The following is a 20,417-nucleotide window of genomic DNA, read 5'->3' as shown; positions in this document are numbered from 1 at the left end:
AGCTCCCTGGGCACAGAGCACCCAGCGCCGGGCCAGGCCTCGCCCGTGACGTCCTGAAAGGGAGGGCCCGGCCTGCGGTCACCAGTCCACATGCAGACCAAGCTTCTCCAGGCTGCCACCCGTGCCCGCTGTCTCCAGGCGTGGCCTCGGGGCTCCAGGGGGACAAGAGCAGCAGCCTAGGGTGCGGGAACCAAATGCAGCCAAACCAGTTCTGGGCACTACACGCCCTGGGGACAGGTGACGGCCAGCCCTGCAGCAGGTGGGCAGGGCGAGGCCGGGCAGCAACCAGAGAGCACAGGCCCTGCTCCCACCGGGCACTGAGGCGCAGGCAGCAGGGTCCGTGCACTCGGGGCGCCGGCCATCGGGCTCACAGGCCGTCCTCCGCCAGCTTGCACACCCGCTTCACCCTGGCGTAGGGCCCCAGGGAGTCCTTAGACACAAAGTCCCAGAGCACCTTCACCCACGAGTGGTGCTGGGGCAGGTGGTCGTAGTACTCGGGCGCGATCTTCCGCACCTGCGGAGAGGGCACAGATGGGTCAGAGAGGCCGGATGGGTCAGAGGCCGCGCACAGGCACGTGCACAGCCACAGGCGCGCGTGCGCACGGACACACGTGAGCACACAGACCACGTGAGCACACGCGCAACCCTGTCATCTCCCGTGGTACCCGTGTCCGGGCCAGCCCGCTGCCCGAAGGCGGAGGGGCCATTGGCCGGGGGCACCAAGAGGTGCTGAGGCCCCTGCCCCAAATGGGGGTGAGGAGTTAAAATGCACCCCCCGCCCCGGAGCGCACACCCCGAGTTTCTGATCCAGGAGCCTTGGGGTGGCCGAGTTCTGCGGCACAGCCTGGCTCGAGTCCTGCTGAACCGAGGTCACATCCACGCGCCTCGGCCCGGCGTTCGGTGCCCTCTTGGACCTGCAAACCCCTCTGACCTTGGCTCCCACCATCCTCCCACTCCGTTGCCCTCCTGCCAGCCTCAGGACGTGTCATTTCCCTCTCCAGCTCCCTGCCCCGCTCTGCACCTGACGCCCTCAGCCCGCCTCCTCCAAGAAGTGCTCCAGCCTCAGCACCTACACCCACACCAACTGCAGGGGAGGCCTCCCCCTCCCCCAACAGAGGACGCACCAGGTGCACAGGGCCTGAAAAGGGGGGCCTACGGGGGATGAGGTGACACGCATGGCAGGAACAGGGAGCCTGTGACTTTGCTTGGGAGAAGGAAAGGCTCACAGCTGACAGCAGCTGCTTCTGTGAATGTCCTGGGTCAAGAGTCTGGCACTGCTGCTTCCTGAGGCAGGGACCCCGGCTCCCCGAGCCTCTCCCTTCGCGTCCATGAAATGTGCATGATGGGCTTGAAATGCCACGTAGGCTTGTGGTGAGGCTTTGGTTAGATGGTGCCCAGCACAGAGCAGGACCTCAGTACCATTGGGGGCCGGGGGCCGGGGGCGGGGGGGGCGCCCTGCACAGCCAGGGTGGACACACAGGCTGTCAGACTCCAGAGTCACGTGGGCCACGGCACAAACACCTGAACACCCAGACCAGTGCTCACTTGCACTCCACACGAGTGGGTGAGCATGCACTCACAGACATGCACATATGGACAGGCACACCTAATCACGTGCAGGAATGTGGGCACACACAGGCACGCACACACAGTCTCACACACTCAGACACCTTTCCCACCACCACAATCTCCAGCCCCGCTGTGCGCAGTCACTTCTGCTCTAACCGACCAGTGCCAGACCAGAACAACAGCAACAACTACTCCTCCCCCTCCTCCTCCCCCCTCCCCCTCCTCCTCCCCCTCCCCCACCTCTCCCTCCCTCTTCCCCTCCCCCTCCTCTCCCTCCCTCTTCCCCCTCCCCCTCCTCTCCCTCCCTCTTCCCCCTCCCCCTCCTCTCCCTCCCCCTCCTCTCCCTCCCTCTTCCCCTCCCCCTCCTCTCCCTCCCTCTTCCCCTCCCCCTCCTCTCCCTCCCTCTTCCCCCTCCCCCTCCTCTCCCTCCCTCTTCCCCTCCCCCTCCTCTCCCTCCCTCTTCCCCTCCCCCTCCTCTCCCTCCCTCTTCCCCTCCCCCTCCTCTCCCTCCCTCTTCCCCTCCCCCTCCCCCTCCCTCTTCCTCCTCCCCATCCTCTCCCTCCCTCTTTCTTCTTTAGAAATTCTCCAACCCAGGCCTCCCAAGACAGAGGCACCAGCCCAGAGGCTTCCACTCTGAGGCAGCTCGGGCCAAGCCCCTTGGGTCACAAAGGGCAAGGCCCACCCTGTCCTCTCTGTGCCATGAGGGGGCCCCTGGAGGGTCACAGGGCAGTGACAAGAAATGCGGAGGGACAGGGTCAGGAAGGGGAGGTGCTTCACTCGCAGTATCGTTACTGCTGCACCATTTACAGAAGAGAAAGCTGAGGCACAGAGAGGGCAAGCGGCTTGCCCCAGGACACACAGCCAGCCAGTGAATATCATAGCTGTGCTCAAACGGGTTTTCATTAAACCAAGAGGCCTGAACTGTAAAATGCCCCTTGAGCCCCTGCCCCGCCCACCCCCCCGGAATTCACCTTCTTATTCTCCAGCCAGGCACTCCGTGTGCCAGGTGGCCTTTCCTTCTGCCCTGGGGACCCCAAGTGAGCACGTAGCCATCCCACGATCAGCACGAGAGAAAGGCCAGAGTGTGGCCCAAAGCCCTCCCCACGTTCCCCCACCTCCCGCTAAGGTGCCCATCGCAGCCTCTGCGACCGTGGCCACATACCAGGGGCAGGTTGCAGCTCGGGATGCTGGGAAAGTCATGATGCTCCACGTGGTAGCCCACGTTGAAGGTGATGCAGTTGAGGGGCCCGTAGTAGGAGTAGGTCTCGTGGCCCTGGAGGAACATGTAGTGCTCGGCCACAAAGTGGCCCGAGATGGGGTGCAGGCCCAGGCCCAGAAGGGAGCTGGCCAGCAGGTAGACCATAGGCTTGAGCCCCCAGAGGGTGAAGATGGTGGCGTTGGCCGCCAGCTGCGCCAGGGCGTTGCACACCTCCATGCGGGTCATGGCCTTGGGGTTCACGCAGAGCGGCCGCAGCGAGTAGAAGAAGGGCTGCAGCGCCAGCCAGAGCAGCTTGCGGGCCGGCGTGCAGAAGAGCCAGCCCTCAAGGCGCGTGGGCACGTCCACGTCCAGCCCGTCGCCGCCCAGGTAGCGGTGGTGATCCACGTGGTACTTCTTGAAGGAGGACGCGTAGGGCACACCCAAGGGCAGGTTGGCGAAGATGGCGAACCAGCGGTTGTGGGCGGGGTGGCCAGTGCCGAAGGCGGTGTTGTGCGAGATGTCGTGGATGGCGAGCGTCAGTGAGTGGTTCACGCAGCCCCCGAAGGCATAGGCCCAGAAGAGCAGCCAGCGCCACGCCAGCCCCCGCACCAGCCAGCAGGCCAGCAGCTGCGCCAGCACCATCCCCAGCACCATCCACTTGAGACGAGGGTCCGGCCGCATCAGGGCCTTGATGGCCGGGTACTTGGCTGCAGGGAGGACCGGGAGAGAAGGTGAGGGGGGCACTGGCCGCGTGGGTCCCAAGTGCATGCTTCCCCTCCTCCCTCCTCTCCTCCTTAAATTTTTCCTGCCATCTTCCCTCCCTCTCTTTCCCTCCACCATCCATTAAGCCCCCAGGCAGTGACTCGGAGAGTCGCTCTAAGATCTGGCCCTGTGGCTTTGGGCCTAGAAGCAGCCTCGCCTGTGCTCGTGCCGAGGGAGGCAGGCAGGCAGACCCGTCTCCCCCCACCACCCAGGGGGCTCCGGGGAGACTTCCCAGGGTGGGGGGGGGGTCTTTGTCACCAGCCTAAGTAAAGAGCAGGCGTCAGCATGGGCCACAGAAACATAATTCCCGAAATCAAAACAGCTACCGAGAGCCGCAGGTTCAGTGCACGCGGTGCGGGCTTCCAGGGAGCCCGAGAGCCACAGACAGACTCTTGGGGCCCCTGGGAGGGGGCAGGGCGGCTGGGGGAGGGGAATGTGGAGGGCTCTGGCTTTGTCTCGGTGTTTCAGTTCGTAAAACAAACAAGATCTGAAGGAAATATGATAAAATGTTGAATACACTTATTTTGGGTGGTGGGTGTTTGTTATAGCATCTTTTGTACTTTTCTGTATTTTGTTTTACAGAAAAGGAAAAAACAATGGCAGTGGGAGTTGCCCAAGCAGGGAGGGCCTTCCCAGCCGAGGAGGAGCAGCCGGAAGAGAACAGGATGGGGTGGGTGCCTTCGGGGCAAGAGAGCAGTGCCTTCTAGAAACCTCTGCTTGGTGGGAGGGGGCTGGCAGGCATAAGGCTGGTGAGGCAGCTGGTGCTGTATCCAGGGGCACGGAGGGACAGGGCCGGGGGGCATCACGTGCTCAAGGGGACAGTCACCCTCCCGCTCCAGGTCTGCTGTGTCCCTTGGCTCCCCAGCAGAGGAGACAGGCCCTCAGGTGGAGCCAGCGTCCTGACACACAGATGGGGATCGAGGCCGGCGAGGGCGGGGCTCGTCCCAGGCACCCTTAGGACAGTCAGTACCCGTCTCCAGTGCCTTCAGTGTCCGCCCCTCCTACACCCATCCAGCAGCTGGGTGGCCTCAGGCTGGCCTGTGAAGAGGGTGTCCAGGGCTGCAGCAGAGGCTGGGCCCCAAATGGAATCGGCCAGGCCAAGGTCGAATCCTGGCCTACGCTTCCCTCCTAGTGACCCAGGAAGTCGCTGCCCTTTTGTGCTCAGAATGGGAAGCGTGTGACAGCTCCTTCTTTCTCCCAGCCCAGAGAACTTTCTGTCAGAGCCACCCAGCAACGGAACAGGCTGCTTCATAGGTGGTGAGCTGCCTGTCCCTGGGGGTATGCAAGGAGAAACACAACAAGGGCAAGAACTTCTGCCCCAGAGGGCGACTCAGGCTCAGAGTCTTCCTGCCCAAGCTATGGTGGTGCCACAAGCCCATCTCGAGGTCAGTCTTGATCTTGCTGTGTGGCCATGGTGCATTCCCACCCTCTCTGGGCCTCTGTGTCCCAGTGTGACACAGTGTGGGCAGGATGTGCCTCACGGGGTATGTGTTCCACATACCGGTCCTGGAGCCTGATGGTGGGACAGCCCGCGTCTGCTGGAGATGCCGGGGGCGGCGGGGGGTCGGGGTTCCCACATCCTAGAACCTCTGCCCAGGAAGCCCACAGAATCCCCCAGGCAGCATTGACACCCCTGCTGTCTACACACCAGCACTCCCACCAAGCCTTCACCTCATCTGGTGGCTACGGTGGTTTTGGCTCCGACCAAGTGAGCAGTGGTGCTATACAGCCCTCAAGACAGCCTGCTGGGGCGGGGGGACGGGGGGGGGGTGGCCGAACCTCACACCCCTACCCCCCGCTCCCATTCCAGCCTCCTTTCCCCCTACTGCTGGCCCTTACTGCTGGGGCCACCCCCAGGCTTCCAAGCTCAGCAAAACTGCCTGGGCCTTTTGATCCCGGGAGCTCTCCCCAAAGCTGCCAAGGACACCACCTAATCAGGTCCTGGAGGATGGTGGTCACAGCACAAGTATCAAAGCAGAACTTGGGAAAGAGCAGGCAAGCCCAGGCCTGGCAATAAACCTCAGCCCTGCTTAACAGGGGCCCAGGGGGCCACAGCATCTCCAGGGGGGTTGGAAGGGAGCAGCGTTCAGAAAGGGTTCAAATTCCAGCTCTGGATAAGGGTTTAGTAACAAGAATACATAAAGATCTCCTACAACCCAAAAACAAAAAGACAAACAACCCAATAAAAAATGAGCAAAGGACTTGAATAGGTATTTCTCCAAAGATGTGCACCTGTTTCTCTAAGCACATGAAAAGATGCTCTGCACCATCAGTCACCAGGGGTGCAGTCAGCCCCACAGTGAGATCCCACCTCAGAGCCACTAGGACGGCTAAACTCAAAAAACAGAAACTAGCAAGTGCTGACGAGGCTGCAGAGAAATGGGAGCCCTTGTTTGTATGTTGCTAGTAGGAATGGAAAATGGTGCAGCCACTGTGGAAAACAACTGGGTGGTTCCTCAAAAAGTTAAACATGGAATTACCATAAGACCCAGCAATTCCACTGCTAAATATATACCCCAGAGAATTTAAATCAGGGACACAAACAGAAACTTGCATACCCATGTTCACAGAACTATTCACAATAGCCAGAAGGTGGAAACAACCCAAGTGTCTGTTAACTGATGAGCAGTTAGACAAAATATGGTCTCTCTACACAATGGAATATTATTCAGCCTTAGGAAGGAATGAAACTTCCAGTTACAAAATAAGTAGGACATGGGGATGTAATGTCTAGAATGGTGACTGTAGTTATTAATACTGTGTTGCATATTTTAAAGTTGTTAAGAAAGTAGATCTTGAAAGTTCTCATCAAGAACTTCTCATCCAAATAAAGAGGGAGACATAGAGAATGGACTTGAGGACTTGGGGTGGGAGGGGGAAGCTGGGGCGAAGTGAGAGTAGCATCGACATATATACACTACGGAATGTAAAATAGTTAGCTAGTGGGAAGCAGCAGCATAGCACAGGGAGATCGGCTCGGTGCTTCGCGATGACCTAGAGGGGTGGGATAGGGAGGATGGGAGGGAGGCTCAAGAGGGAGGGGACATGAGGACATGTGTATGCATATGGCTGATTCAGTTTGTTGTGCAAGAGAAACTAACACAGCATTGCGAAGCAATTATACTCCAATAAAGGTCTATTAAAAAAAAAAAGAACTTCTCATCCAAGAACTCATCAAGAAAAAAAAAATTGTAACTATGTATGGTGACTTGTTGGGATCATTTCGCAGTATACCATATCACATCACTATGTTGGTGGGGGAGGGATAAATTAGGAGTTTGGGATTAAAATATACACACTACTGGGACTTCCCTGGTGGTCCAGTGGTTAAGACTCCATGCTCCCTTGGGCTTCCCTGGTGGCGCAGTGGTTGAGAGTCTGCCTGCTAATGCAAGGGACACGGGTTCGAGCCCTGGTCTGGGAAGATCCCACATGCCGCAGAGCAGCTAGGCCCGTGAGCCACAATTACTGAGCCTGCGCGTCTGGAGCCTGTGCCCCGCAACAAGAGAGGCCGCGATAGTGAGAGGCCCGCGCACCGCGATGAAGAGTGGCCCCCGCTTGCCACAACTAGAGAAAGCCCTCGCACAGAAACGAAGACCCAACACAGCCATAAATAAATAAAATAAATTAAAAAAAAAAAAAACAGTTTAAAAAAAAAAGGACTCCATGCTCCCAGTGCAGAGGGCCCGGGTTCGATCCCTGGTCAGGGAACTAGATCCCGCACGCTGCAACTGAGAGCCCGCGTCTCGCGACTAAAGGTCCCGCACGCTGCAATTAAGACCTGGCACAGCCAAATAAGTAAATAAATATTTTTAAAAATACACACTACTATACATAAAATAGATAACCAACAAGGACCTACGGAACTCCACTCAATATCTTGTAAGAACCTATAATGGAAGAGAATGCAGAAAAATTATATAAATATATATTTATATATATGTATGTATGTATAACTGAATCACTTTGCTGTACACCTGAAACTAACACAACATTGTAAATCAACTATATTTCAATAAAAATTTTTTTTAAAAATCGTTGTACACCTGAAGCTAATATAACGTTATAGGTCAATTATACCTCAATTTAAAAAGTCCTTATATTGAATTTCCTGCTTCTCTGTTTCACAACGCCAGCTCCCTTAATCCTGCTCCCGGGAACTGACTCCCAAATAAACTAGCAGCACCTCCCCCGTCCCAAAAAAACGCATGGAGGACTACCACGGGCTGCATACAACATGGATGAACCTTGAAGACATGATGCCGAGTGAAAGAAGCCAGTCAGGAAAGGCCACATACCGTACGATTCCACTTACGTGAGATATCCAGAACAGGCAAGTTCACAGAACCAGAAAGTAGAGGTTTCCAGGGCTGGGGGGGCAGGGCGGGGGGATGGGCAGTGACTGGTAATGGGTGTAGAATTTCTGTTTGGAGTCATGAAAAAGTTTTGGAAATAGGAGTGATGGCTACACCACACTGTGAAAGTAATGAATGCCCCCAAATCACATGCTTCACACACAGTTAAAATGGCAAATTCTATGTTATCCTTTACCACAGTTTTTTTTTTAAAGTTTAAAAAAAAAAAAAAACCCAGCTCCGAGCAGGTTACGTCAGCTCCAAGGCTCGTTTCTGAACCATAAACAGGTCACTGGGAGGATGAATAGATAAGGCACGGAAAGCTCAGGCTGACTGGCCGGGAGCAGGCACCCAGGTGAATCTGCGCTTTACGACCACCACCCAACAGAGCGCCCAGTGAAGGCCGGCGGCCAGGATGCTGCCTGAGGACGGGTACGCTGGGGACGGCGGTGGTGGGATTAGGCCGCGAAGACGGATACGCTGGGGACGGCGGTGGTGGGATTAGGCCGCGAAGACGGGTACGCTGGGGACGGCGGTGGTGGGATTAGGCTGCGAAGCGCTCTCCTCCCGGGCCTGCCCACATGGCCCAACGGCGGCCGAGGGGGTTGTCCCTGCGTTGCGTGTGGGAGGCGCCTTGGCTGTCCCAGAAAGGCCAGCGGCCCCAAAGGGTACTCGCTGCCCCAGGCAGGTGGAAGAAGATGCAGGAAAGGGGTGCCAAGGCCCTGCCGCCTGGAACCAGCTCCCAAGGTGGAGGGAGAGACCGGCACCTGGGGTGGGCGGAACAGGGGCCCCCCAAACATGTGCAGGTCCTACTCCCCTCACTGTGACTCGGTCAGCTTCTGAGGGACCCTGGAAGTTCAGGCCGCACCCAGGGTGCTGGTCTGCTGACCTCACAACAGCAAGGAGAGCCTGGAGTACCCCGGCGGCACAGTGTCATCCCAGGCTCAGGACAGTGGGAAAGCGAGCAGGAGAGGCGGTCCGGGGATGTGCAAGGTCTCCACCGGCCTCGCTCGCTGTGAAGATCGAAGGGCCACGAGCCGAGGGGCACAGGCGACTCCAGAAGCTGGAAAGGCCAGGAAACCGATCCCCCCCTGGAGCCTCCAGAAGAAACTTCACCCAGTGGGACCCAGGTCAGACTTCTGACCTCCAGAACCGTAAGATAACAAGCGCGTTGTTTGTGGTAACGTGTCTCTGCAGCTCTAGGAAACGCACGGCAACTGGATGGGGGATGAGGAAACCCCGGGGCTCCGACAGCCCGGCTGACCTCACTGCCCCGTCCCTGCACTGGCTGGGCGCTGGGCGCTGGGCACTAGGCGCTGGGCGCAGCGGCGACTCACACTCGACCCTGCCCCTCAAGGGCCCCACTCGCCGCCAGCCTCGGCCGAGGTGGACCAGCCAGCATGGCGCTCGCCCAGCATCACCCCGCCAGGCGGGGCAAAGGAGACAAAAGGACCCCGACCTGCGGGGTGGGCCCCACTCGGGAGGGGAGCAGGGGGCAGGCCTCATCCCAGCTTGTTCCTGCCGCCAAAGGGGGTCAGAGTGAGCGGGCACACTTCAGAAGGTGGGCCTCAGTGGTGCCCAGGAAGATGCGTGCTTCCACTGGGGGGCTGAGAGGCCCGAGGGGGCGGGAATCCAGCAGCCACAGTGAGGTGGAGCAGGGGAGGAAAGAAGTGTCTTCATGACGGCCAGGGCAAGAAGGATCTGCCTGCAACCCAGCCTTCAGGAATGTTCTCGCCCAGTGCCCAGGAAATCACGTGCAAAGTTCCCGAACGTTTGCATACCTGAATGTCAGGTTGGGACCACAGGCCGCAGGGCTCCACCAGCCTCCTGCCCACCAGAGGTGGCCTCTGGACACCAGCCTCGCCCCTTGGGCAACCAGGGCCCGGGCCCTCACCTGCCCAGGCACACCTGGGAGCTCAGCCAGGCCACCAGCCTCCACAGAGCGGGTCTCTCCAGCTTCCCCTTGGAAGGAGGCCAGGCCTGGGGCAGGCCACACCTGCACCAGGTGAGCACAGACTGGCAAGCCAGCAGGGACAAGCACCCCAGCTCAGGGATCCAGGCCAGCAAACAGGCCACTCCCGTACCCCTCAGAGGCGAGGGCAGCGACAGAGCCCAGCAGCTGTGACCTTGGATGGTGGGCCTCTGGTGCCCCATCTGTCATACAAGGCCAGTAAGTCGTGCATGAAAGCATGGAAGCAAAGGAGAACATCCTTGGGTGTCCCCTCCCCTGCCTGGCCTGGCGCCCCTTCCTCCTTTCCTGACAGTTTCCCAGGGACTCAGCTGCCCTCAGCTCGGGTGCGGCCTCAACACAGCCTGGGGTGCCTGGTCCCCAGCCCCTCACCCTGGCCGACTGGGCAGGCCACAGCACTGCCCCAGCCTAGGTCTCCACATCTGGGAAATGGGGGTGACACCCCGACCTGCCCATCCAGGCTGTGGTGAGGCTGGGATGACAGCTCTGGGCCCTGGGAGCTGTTACTACCGTTGTTATTAAATACAGTTTTCTGATCTGAGAGTAAAAAACATCCCACTTCTGACCTTTGGGGCTGTGGGCTGATCTTGGAGGTGATCTGGCCCCAGGCTTGCTTTAACGTATGAGAAAAGGCCCCATGCTCCCCGGCCACGATAGTCACTGGGCCCAGCCATCCTGCTGGAAGCAACGGAAAAAGGCGGCCAAGGCACAAGCTGGATGCTGGGCAGCTCAGGGGCGACCCCGAGAAGGGGCCAAGCGCATAAGCTCCAGATCACGTCCACCCTGCCCGGAGGCCCTGTCCAGACCACAATGCGGGGAGGAGGAGCCCCAGCAAGCCAAGCAAGTCAAAAATGGGGGCTCAGAGACAGTGGCCAGGGGGCTAGGAGCCCAGCGGATTCCAGGGGTGGCACGGCTCAGAGACCTCGCTGAACACCCCCGGCCTTCAGCGGAGACCCCAGGAAGGCGCCATCTAAGGAGTGGGGCCCCTCCGGACCCACCCGAGCCGCGCTGGGGAGCAGGGTCAGGCTGGTTCACTAGCTCATCTACCGCCTGCTGGACGAAGACTCCATCCTCGCTCAAGCGAAACAGCAAACATCGAACCTTTTCAATTCCAGGGCTTCTGGGTCCCTGGGGAGGTGCGAGGCCTAGGGGCCTCCCTGAGAAGATGCCCTGGGGCCCTCCAGCCAGGCAGGCCTAATGAGGTCACTGGGTGCAGTCGGGTTTGGGATAAATGGAGCCGTGGGATTGGGGGTGCCCAGCTGCCGGGGGTCAAGGAGGGTCACGGGAAGGAAGGCAGGACAGACAGCTGCTGGACTCGGCAGGGCCCTGGGGGCCCCAGCAAGAACCGTGTCAGCAGGAGGCGAGGTGAGAAGGTGAGGCCAAGTGCAGGCCTGGGGAGGGAGGGCTGGCTCGGGGGGTGAGATGGGAGAGATTGGGGCCAGCGGATGGCAGAAGGAGAGGACAGAGATGCGGGGCGGGGGTCACGGAGAAGGCCAGGGGGTGCTGGCCTGACAGAGGGGCGCCTCTTCTGGGGCTCAGGGATGAGGCTGGGGAGGGGAAAGCTGCTGGCTCCATCTTCTCTGGGCCCCAGGAGGAGGGCGAGAGCGCCCTGGCAGCCCCATGAGGAGTCCTCCGGGCCTGGCTGGACACCCAAGCCTGGCCCAGCCTGACCAGGCTCTGCCCCCCTGGGGGATCTCAGCTGATGTCGGGGGGAGCCCTGCTCGCTCAGGCCTCCAGCACAGAGCACCAGAGAAGCTGGGTTAGGACGCTCACACCTCAAGGGCCCTCTGCTCCAGTGGGGCGGCCTGGAGCCCGCACGGACAGCCACATGGAACCAGAGACAAACAGACCCGTGCAAGTGGCCTTCCAGCAGCAGCCTGGGCGGGGCCCAAGGCAGCTGCCCACGAAAACAACCATTGCTAGAAGTCACACTGTCCAGGCATGACACAGAAAGGAGGGGCAGAGGCCCAGGGAAGGGTCTGACAAGTCAGGGCAAGGCCGACAGAGCCAAGACTTGACCTCAGGACCCCCCGACTTCAGGCCCGCTGGATGCGGCCGGAGCCCGGGTGTGGACGTGGTGCTCAGCACATGAAACGTGCCCGGCGCCTGGCACACACTTACTCACGCAGCCCTCACCAGCCTGCCGGGAGGGGACCGTCCCCCCGTCTTAGAGATGAGCACGCAGAGCTTCCACCACGTGGTGAAACGACCTAATTTTCCACCGCCTCCCCCAGAGTCCGCAGGAATTCCTCAGCCTCGAGAGAAGCTGCTTCCTGGAGCTGGGCTACGTCGTCAGGGCAGAGTGCCCAGAGAAAATCCTGGGTCCCAGTTCGAGAGAACCTCACTGCAGCCTGGCTCAGTCCAACTGCTGTGCGCCCCTGGGCCAGCCCCTGTCCCTCTCTGGGCCAGCTTCCTCACGCTCCGTCCCTAAGGCACCCACTCTGACCACCCTGGGCTGTGAGGACCTGGAGATGGGGTCTTCCCCAGGGCACACGGGCCTCGGGTGGACAGCAGAGAGGCGGCCGCAGGCCCTGAGGTGTTGGGGAGCTTGGCTCCAGCAGATGTGAACACTTCCATGCATTACACATATTTACATACGTGGCGGACCTGTTCATAAGGACCCAGAGGGCTCAGCAGAGGAGGAGCCTGCCGGAGGGAAGGCAGCCTGACGCCTGCGCCCTACACGATCCCACAGAGCCGTCTCCCCGTGGGCACCTGGCTATTCCCAGAAGCTTTCCCGACAAATCCTGCCGTGCCCGGCGTGGTGGGGAGGAAACGGCAGAAACAGGCAGCCAGGCAGGGGGGGCTGCCGGGCCCTCGCCCTCCGCAGGGAGCAAGGGCGGTCCCAAGGCCCCCCACGCAGCCCCAGCCGACCGGCCGCGATGAAGTCCCTTCTCTCCAGCCTCCTCCAGGGCTCCCAGGAGCACACGGGGCTTCTCCCCACTCTGCATCTTCCACGCCCCCGGGCCGGGCACCATCTAGGGCTAGATACCCTGACCGCCTCCCCAGGGAGGTCAAGTGCCTTCGCAGGACAGTCCCACTGGCTCCAGGGGGGCCTTGTCACCACCTTTCACCACCAAGTGCGCCCCAGCCTGCACATCGCATCGCGTCGTCAGCTCACTGCTGCCCACCTGCCTCCAGCGCCTGTCTGACCCTGTCCCGCCACAGGCCACCCCGTGCGGGGCACCTTCCCTCTGCCCCCAGCGGCTGAGCACCTGTCCTCTGACAGCTTCTACGGCAAAGGCACCCAAGCCCTCTTCATCCCCTCCTTCCTGAGCGGCTCCCCTGCAGCTCTGGCCCCCGTGCTTCCTAAGCCGCCTTGCCCTGCCCCATCTCGCCCACCTCCCTTCCGGTTTCGGAGCCCAAAGGCAAGCCTAAGCCTGGCTGGTCAGCGTGGGAGGTGCTCTGGGGGACCAGGGAGTGGCCCAAAGTGCCTTCAGGAGTCACTCACCCACCTCCCGCCGAACCTCCTCTTGATTCCCGGACAAATATTTGCCGAAGGTCTGGGCCGAGCCAGGCCCAGACCCCAGAGGCGGGAGGGGCCCGCAGGCTGAGCGGGGGTGGGAGGCACACGTGCGGGGCACAGTGGCGTGTCCCGACTAGGACGTGCTTACAGAGGACACACACACCGAGCCCCGTGACACTCGAGCCGAAACTCGAGGGATGAGGAGTGGCTCTAAGGATACAGGGTGGGCTGCCGAGTGACCGCAGGTGGTCCGAGGGACCTCTGGGGTGAGGGGAAGGCTCTAAAACTAGATGGTGTAACTTTACTAAAAAATCACTGGACTGTGCCTTTAAAATGAGTGCATTTTATGGCATGTAAATCACACCTCATAAAAGCTGGTCTGAATTAAAGAATGTGGATTAGAAGCAGGCCAGGTGGAAGGCACAGCACACTCATCAGCACGGAGGCCGGAAAGAATGAGAGGAAGGGGCCTCGTGAGCTGGCGACTGCCCGTGGGTCACGTGCCAGGGAGGACACGAGGGGGGACAGGCTCTCTTCAGGTCCCGGGTGGAGAAGAAGGTGGGACAGAGGAGCAGGCCGGAGTCACCAAGTTAGAGCCCTGTCCTAACCCTAACCAGGCTGGGTGACCTTGGGCAAGGGGCCTAACTTCCCAGGGTCCTGCCCTGCACACAAAAAAATGCAAATGTCTGGAAGGCCAAAAAAAAAAAAAAAAAGCAGGGGCGGGTTAGGGGGGGTGGTGGGGAGAAACGAAACGAATTAAAAAAATGTTCCAAGACTTCCCTGGCGGTCCAGTGGTTAAGACTCCACGCTTCCAATGCAGGGGTGCAGGTTCAATCCCTGGTCAGGGAACTAAGTTTCCACGTGATGTGCAATGCGCACCCCGCCTCAAAAAAAAACAGCAAAAAAAAAAATGTTCCAAGTGAAAAGACAAAGGACAGACACGGGAAGATTCTTGTTACATGTGGCAAAAGCAGGGCCACTACAGGTCATGTATAAAAGACTCCTACGGATCCAGGAAAAGGACTCCTCCGATAGAAAAAGGACATGAGTCGAAAATTCATATAAGGAGAAAGACAGTGAAATCATGGAAGAAAACACTCAGCCTCACTAATCAGCTCAGAAATGCCAATTAAAACGGGATGTCTCAGGACTTTCCTGGTGGTCCAGTGCCTGGGACTCTGCGCTCCCAATGCAGGGGGCCGACGTTCAATCCCCGGTCAGGGAACTAGATCCCACATGCTGTAACTAAGAGTTCGCATGCCACAACTAAAGATCCCACGTGCTGCAACTAAAGATCCAATGCGTCCACAACTAAAAAGATCCAGTGTGCGGCAACTAAAGATCCCGCATGCCATCTAAGACCCAGCACAGCCAAATATAGATAGATAGATAGATAGATAGATAGATAGATAGATAGATAGATAGATAGATAGATAGATATTAGGGGGAAAAAAAAAACAGTGGGATGTCTCCCTGCTCTCCAGCTGGCAAGGATTAAACCGCGTGCTCTGAGCTGTGGCTGACAGGTCCCTGGCACCTCTGGAGGGAGGGAAAATCTGCAACGGTCGTGGCAGGTCGGACTAGAGATGCTCAAGCTTTGGTAGGTGCCTACTGCCTCACTCAGCCTCGCTGGGAAGGGCACTGGTGGAGGTGGGCCCGGCCCTGCCCTTGGGAAGCTCAGAGTTGAGTGGGAGAGTCAGACAAAGCTATCATCCCACAAATCAATGTAGAATTACAGATGGGAGCAAAGGTCACAAGGTAACAGTGCACAGCACCCCACGGAAGGATAGGGGAGGAATAGCTGGGCGGCAGAGACGGTGGTAGACTGTGGTGTGGGCAACCAGCCTATGCCTGCCGCTGGCAAGCGCCCAAATATACCGCTCTCTCCCCAACTCCGTGGGCAGCAATGCATGTTGGTAGTTTGAAATTGGCCATGATGGAAAGCTATAAAAATTGGCAAACGCCAATTTGCGAATCAGGGTCCTTTGTTCCCTCCAGAGATTCAGTTGATTGTTTAATATTTCCCAGCACACCGTGTGTGAGGGCACGCACTGTTAGACAGTGTTTCTGAGAAAGGGACATTTAGGCTGAGACCTGAAGGATGCATAGGAGTTCCATAGACAAAGAGTAGGGAAAAAGAGTTCAAGCAGAGGAAACAGCATCTGCAAAAGCCATGAAGTAGGAAATGGGCAGGTGGGGGGTATATTCCACCAAGTGGCTAGAGAGCAGAAAGTAAGGAGAAAGGGCAGGGGCCAGAGCGTGGGGGTGCCAATACGCAGAGCAGAGGTGAGATTTTAGGAAGGGAAGCCCTTGGAGGATTCAAGCCAGGGAGGACACAATCAGCTCAAATAGGGTCCTAGAGGGACTCCCTGGTGGTCCAGTGGGTAAGACGCCATGCTCCCAATTCAGGGGCCTGGGTTCAATCCCTGGTCAGGGCGCTAGATCCCATATGCCACAACTAAGACCCAGATAAATAAATAAATATTAAAAAAAAAAAAAATAGGGTCCCAGGGATCACCTATTGTCCGTGCAGCTGTGCGCCCATGCACCCAGCATCCCCCCCTCCTCCTCCCCCCTCCCCACCCAACTTAGGACCACGGCACCCCTTTCTCGGAGAGCTGCAACTCTCTGCTGTCAGGATGTGATACTGTGCGCTTTGCCCATCACAGCCCCCCGCCCGCTGGCCAATCAGAGGACTCGCAGCTCTGGCCAGAGATCAGCCGGCTCAAGGGGACGACGGGCTACTCAGGGCAGAAGGGGAGAGAGGCACCTCTCTCTCTTCTGTGGGACTCTCAGAGCCGGGTGGACACAGGCTGCAGCCCGCCTGGAGGACGAGGGGAAGGCCGACTGCAGCAAGGGCGGGGCGGGAGAGAATGGCCGTGTGGCCGGCCCGCCCTCCGCCCCCGGCTCCAGCATCTCTGTGGGTGGGTGACGAGCCCACGAATGCGCCTGAGCGTGCCGGCCAGTTCCGTTCTGGATCTTACCACTCGCCACTCAGAGACCCCTACGCCCACCCCAGGGCCTTTCGTGAGCAAATAGTCCAACAGTTGCCGGAGTCTCACTTCCTTGCTTTCCTTTGATTATTTTTTGATTATTTGATTTTTTTTTTTTTAACTTATGAAAGGGCACATACATGGTAAAACACAAAAAACAAAAAATCACAAAGCTATTTGTTTTTGAAAAGACAAATTCAAACCCTGCTTCTTATTCCGCTGGGCACACCTGGCTTGGACTCTGATCTCCAGTGTGACCAGAGTCTCGCCGGCTCTGTTCCTGCCCTCGCAGCACAGAGAGCCTCAGCGCTGGCCTGCAAGGCATGGCCCCATCCAGGCAGGATCTGAAGATGGACTTTGGTCCTGCCCGAAGAGCACGGCAACCAGCTCTACGTGAGGATTTCCTCGGTTCTGACTTCAAGATTAGGATCTTTGAGCATCCAGTGGCCCCCAAGGAGCTTGGTGTGGGCCACAGCAGCCAGCTGGCTGGGACTGGAGCACATCCCTGCCTGAACACCAACTTGGCCTCTGTGGCCACTGAGCTGTGTGGCCCTAGGCAAGTCACTTCCGCTCTCTGAGCCCCACTCTGGGGCCTCCTCTGTAAAGAGAGGCTGACAGTTACACATAGGATTTCCCTCAGGCTGCGAACAGCACAAAGCTTCAGGAAAACAGAGATGGAAAGGCATTCCCTGTCCTTGGGGAAAACATGGGCCTTTCTGCAAGAGGTAATAATTATCATCGCAGTTAACATTTCGTTGAGTGCTGGGCTAAGCATGAACACCACCTCATTTAATCTGCACAGCAGGGACTTCCTTGGTGGCACAGTGTTTAAGACTCTGCGCTCCCAGTGCAGGGGGCCCAGGTTCCATCCCTGGTTGGGGAACTAGATCCCACATGCATGCCGCAACTAAGAGTTTGCATGCCACAGCTAAGGAGCCAACCAGCCACAACTAAGACCTGTCGCATCCAAATAAATAAATATTTTTAAAAAATAAATAAATAAAAGTGATATTTTTTTAAAAATCTGCACAACAACTCCATAAAGAAAGTGCTACAATTCACCCCTTTTAACTCAATCAAACCTCAGTTTCCTCATCTGCTTATTGACTTGCCCAGGGTCACATGGCTAATGTGTGGTGTTGTCCTTGCCAGGAGATCAGCTCACAGCCACGGTCTAGACCCATGTAATGTGCCCCAGAGAGATAAGGACCCGATGGGCTGGAGCAGTGGAGGGGAATCCCCCTGAAGCACCCTCCCCTGGCCCAGGCTGGCGGGGGGAGGGAGGGTAACTCCCACAGGAGGGAGAACTGAGCAAGAGCGAGTGGGGCAGAGTAGCGAGGAAGGTCCCCCAGGCGGAGGAACAGCGTGCGTGCGCACATGCCTGAGAGGGAGGGGGAATGGCACATTCCAAGTTCGTTAGCTCAAAGCTGGACGCGTGGGGAGGAACCCACAGCGCCCAGTGCGCAAAGGGAATTTGCAAAGCTCCCTGGAGAGTCAGCCCTTGAGAACTTGTGCTGTCCCCACCCTGGCCCAAGTCACCTCCCTCTCCTCCAAGTCTTCCAGGCTTCCCAGCCACTGTGCCGGATGCTTCCTGGATTGGTTCCAGGGCCCGTGGCTTCTCTCTTCAGAGACAGATCATTCTCCATGTCCTGGCGTGCCGGGTACCACACTGAGCACCTTCTCACCCAAGCTCTCCTTTTATCCTCATACCCACTCCGCCAGAAAGGATGATGGTGCCCATTATGCAGATTGGGAAAGTAAGTCTGCAACCCAGAGTGTCTGGATCCCTCCAGGCAGCTCTGTGGGCCAGGATACACCCCACAGCCTTCTCCACCTGGGGCCAGGTGCCCAGTGAGTCCTGTAGGGGGGAGGTGGGGGACAGCCAGGGGAGGGGAAGGAAACACAGCCCTGCCTTGAAACTGCTGAGAGACAGCAGCCAAGATGCCCGTGCTCCGTGGGGGAGGGAGGACCAGATGATCACCAAGTGCCCTCTGAGCCACCTGCAGGAAGTTCGCAGGAGTAAACAGTGCTGGGTTATTGCGCACCTCACAGGAGAAAACCACAGACGTTACAGACCCACCCAGGGGTCTCTAGGCCCTGAACCCCCAGCAACAGCAGGGCACAGTCATACACTAACCACTCAATGCATCCGGTGTCTGAAAGGTAATAGGACAGACATTTCCCTAGTCTTGGGGTGGAGCAGGAAGACACCAAAGGGAAAATTCTAAAGAAAAAAAAAGCCAACCTATTCAAATGCATTTAAAAAAACAAAAACAAAAAAGCTTTTGTGACTATAAAGGGAAAAAGATTTGCAATGTGTAAGACAAAGGGTTAAAAGCCTCTATACAAAGAGCTCTAACACCAACAAGCAAAAGACCAAGCCAAGAGGAAAAAAAAAATTTAAACGGCCAATTAAACACTGAAACCAATCGTCAAATTAAAAATTAAACCCACCATGAAATAGTATTGTTTTGTCAATCTGCTTGGTAAAGATTAAAAACGTTTGCCAACCCCAGGTGTAGGCGAGGGTGTGGCGAAATGGCGACGGATTCTGGGGCAGGGGAACGTGTCCACCCTGCTGGAAGCTGGCCCGGCACTGCAAAGGCGAGTTGGTGGCACCTAGTAAAAGCTGTTCTGGAGGTGCGAGCCCTTTAACCCCTAACTGCAGGTAAAGGACTGTACATCCTGGGTCTTCCTGAGAGACGGATGGAGCCCATCAGGATGGGTGAATCCAAAGGATGGGTGAATCCAAAGGATGGGTGACCACGTAGGTAAAAATGACCTCCCGGGACACTAAACGACAGAGAGGGGGGCCACCGTGTATTAGGCTATAAAACAAAAGGACAGACTCTTTGGTACAATCTTTGTTTTTAAAAAACTTGTCTCTCTGGTTCAGCGTTTGCTTCCTTCGAGGCGCGCATTCTGCCCTAAACTCCGGGATTGGGGGTGGGCTTGGCGGCTTCTCCGGCTGGGCCGCCGGGACCCCGGCGCTCAGCGCACGCATGAGCCCGGGGTGAGGCGGAGGACAGGTGGCTGCCTTCGAAGGCGGGGGCGGCGCATCCCGTACAAAGACAGTCCCTGGGGCCGACCTCTGCGCTGCGACCTCACCCCAGAGTTCGAGCCCTGGTCCCGGCCCTGGGAGGGGCTCGCGTCCCACAGCCAGGATGGAGCAGCTGAGACGCGCTCCCCTGACGCGCGGATCTGGGCTCGGGTCCTCGGGTCTTAGATCCCAGGACAGAGGCAGAGACGCGAGCGCAGTTCCAGGCCGGAGCTGGGGACCCTCAGGAACCCCGAGCCGGGGACGCTGAGGGAAGGGGAGTGGCGCTCCTGCCCTCTCTGGAGCAGAGGTCGGGGAGGGCCTGCTGGGCATCCGGGCCCGCAGGAGCGACCCCCTGGGCTCGGGCTGGCCCGGGACACCAGACGGCCCCAGGGCCGTCCCCACCTGGGGCCCGAGCTCACCGAGCATCTCCTTGCGCCGCTGCGTGTGCGGCTGGTCCGTGTAGACCCACTCGAAGTCGCTGCGGCCCGCGCTGTTGCCCATGGTGGGGCCGGGAGCGCGGCTCAGGGCTCGGCTGCTCTCCACCTGCCTCCCTGCTCTGCGCGAGGACCAGTTCGGGCTCGGGGCGGGGCCGCCGGGGGCGGGGCCGCCGGGGGCGGGGCCGGGAGCGCCTCTGCCACCAGACCTGGGCGCGGCCTTGTGTCGGGGCAGAGGCGGGTCCCCGGGGCTCTCGGAGCCTCAGTGTCCTCGGTTGGAAAATGAGATTGTTAGGACGCAACCCCGTGCAGAGTCCCCGGACTCCACGTTGTGTGGCGACGCCCCGTTCCCTCGGTTTCACTGAGGCCCCCCCGCGGCCCAGGGCCACTCGCGCTCCTGCCACCCCTGCCCCTACAGACCCAACGGTGAGAGCGCCCACCTGGCACGGGGCAGGGGTTGGAGGGTAGAGATTAAATGGATGCGACAGTGCTGGTAAACAGAAGGGGCTCGGGAAAGGTTCTCCACAGCGATTCTCCCTTCCCCTACCCACTCCTTTCATGCAATAAGGCAGAGGGCAATGAGGTGTCTGCAGCTTCGTGGGAGTGTGTCAGCCCCACCCCCGCCTTCAGG

General features: G+C 58.6%; 1 protein-coding gene across 1 annotated transcript; it reads right to left on the bottom strand.

Moving 5' to 3' along the window:
* Positions 1–360: 360 nt before the first annotated feature.
* DEGS2 (delta 4-desaturase, sphingolipid 2) lies at positions 361–19,887 on the bottom strand. Its single transcript, XM_068549507.1, has 3 exons — positions 19,772–19,887; positions 2,732–3,474; positions 361–514 (listed from the first exon to the last, which is right to left on the bottom strand). Exons 1-3 carry the CDS (start codon positions 19,851–19,853, stop codon positions 368–370), a joined length of 972 nt encoding a protein of 323 aa, XP_068405608.1. The 5' UTR covers positions 19,854–19,887; the 3' UTR covers positions 361–367.
* Positions 19,888–20,417: the final 530 nt, after the last annotated feature.

The sequence above is a fragment of the Eschrichtius robustus genome, chromosome 1 (assembly GCF_028021215.1).
Source record: "Eschrichtius robustus isolate mEscRob2 chromosome 1, mEscRob2.pri, whole genome shotgun sequence".
NCBI lineage: Eukaryota > Metazoa > Chordata > Mammalia > Artiodactyla > Eschrichtiidae > Eschrichtius > Eschrichtius robustus.
The sequence above is the reverse complement of the archived record's forward strand: the minus strand, read 5'-3'. Positions and strand labels throughout refer to the sequence as shown.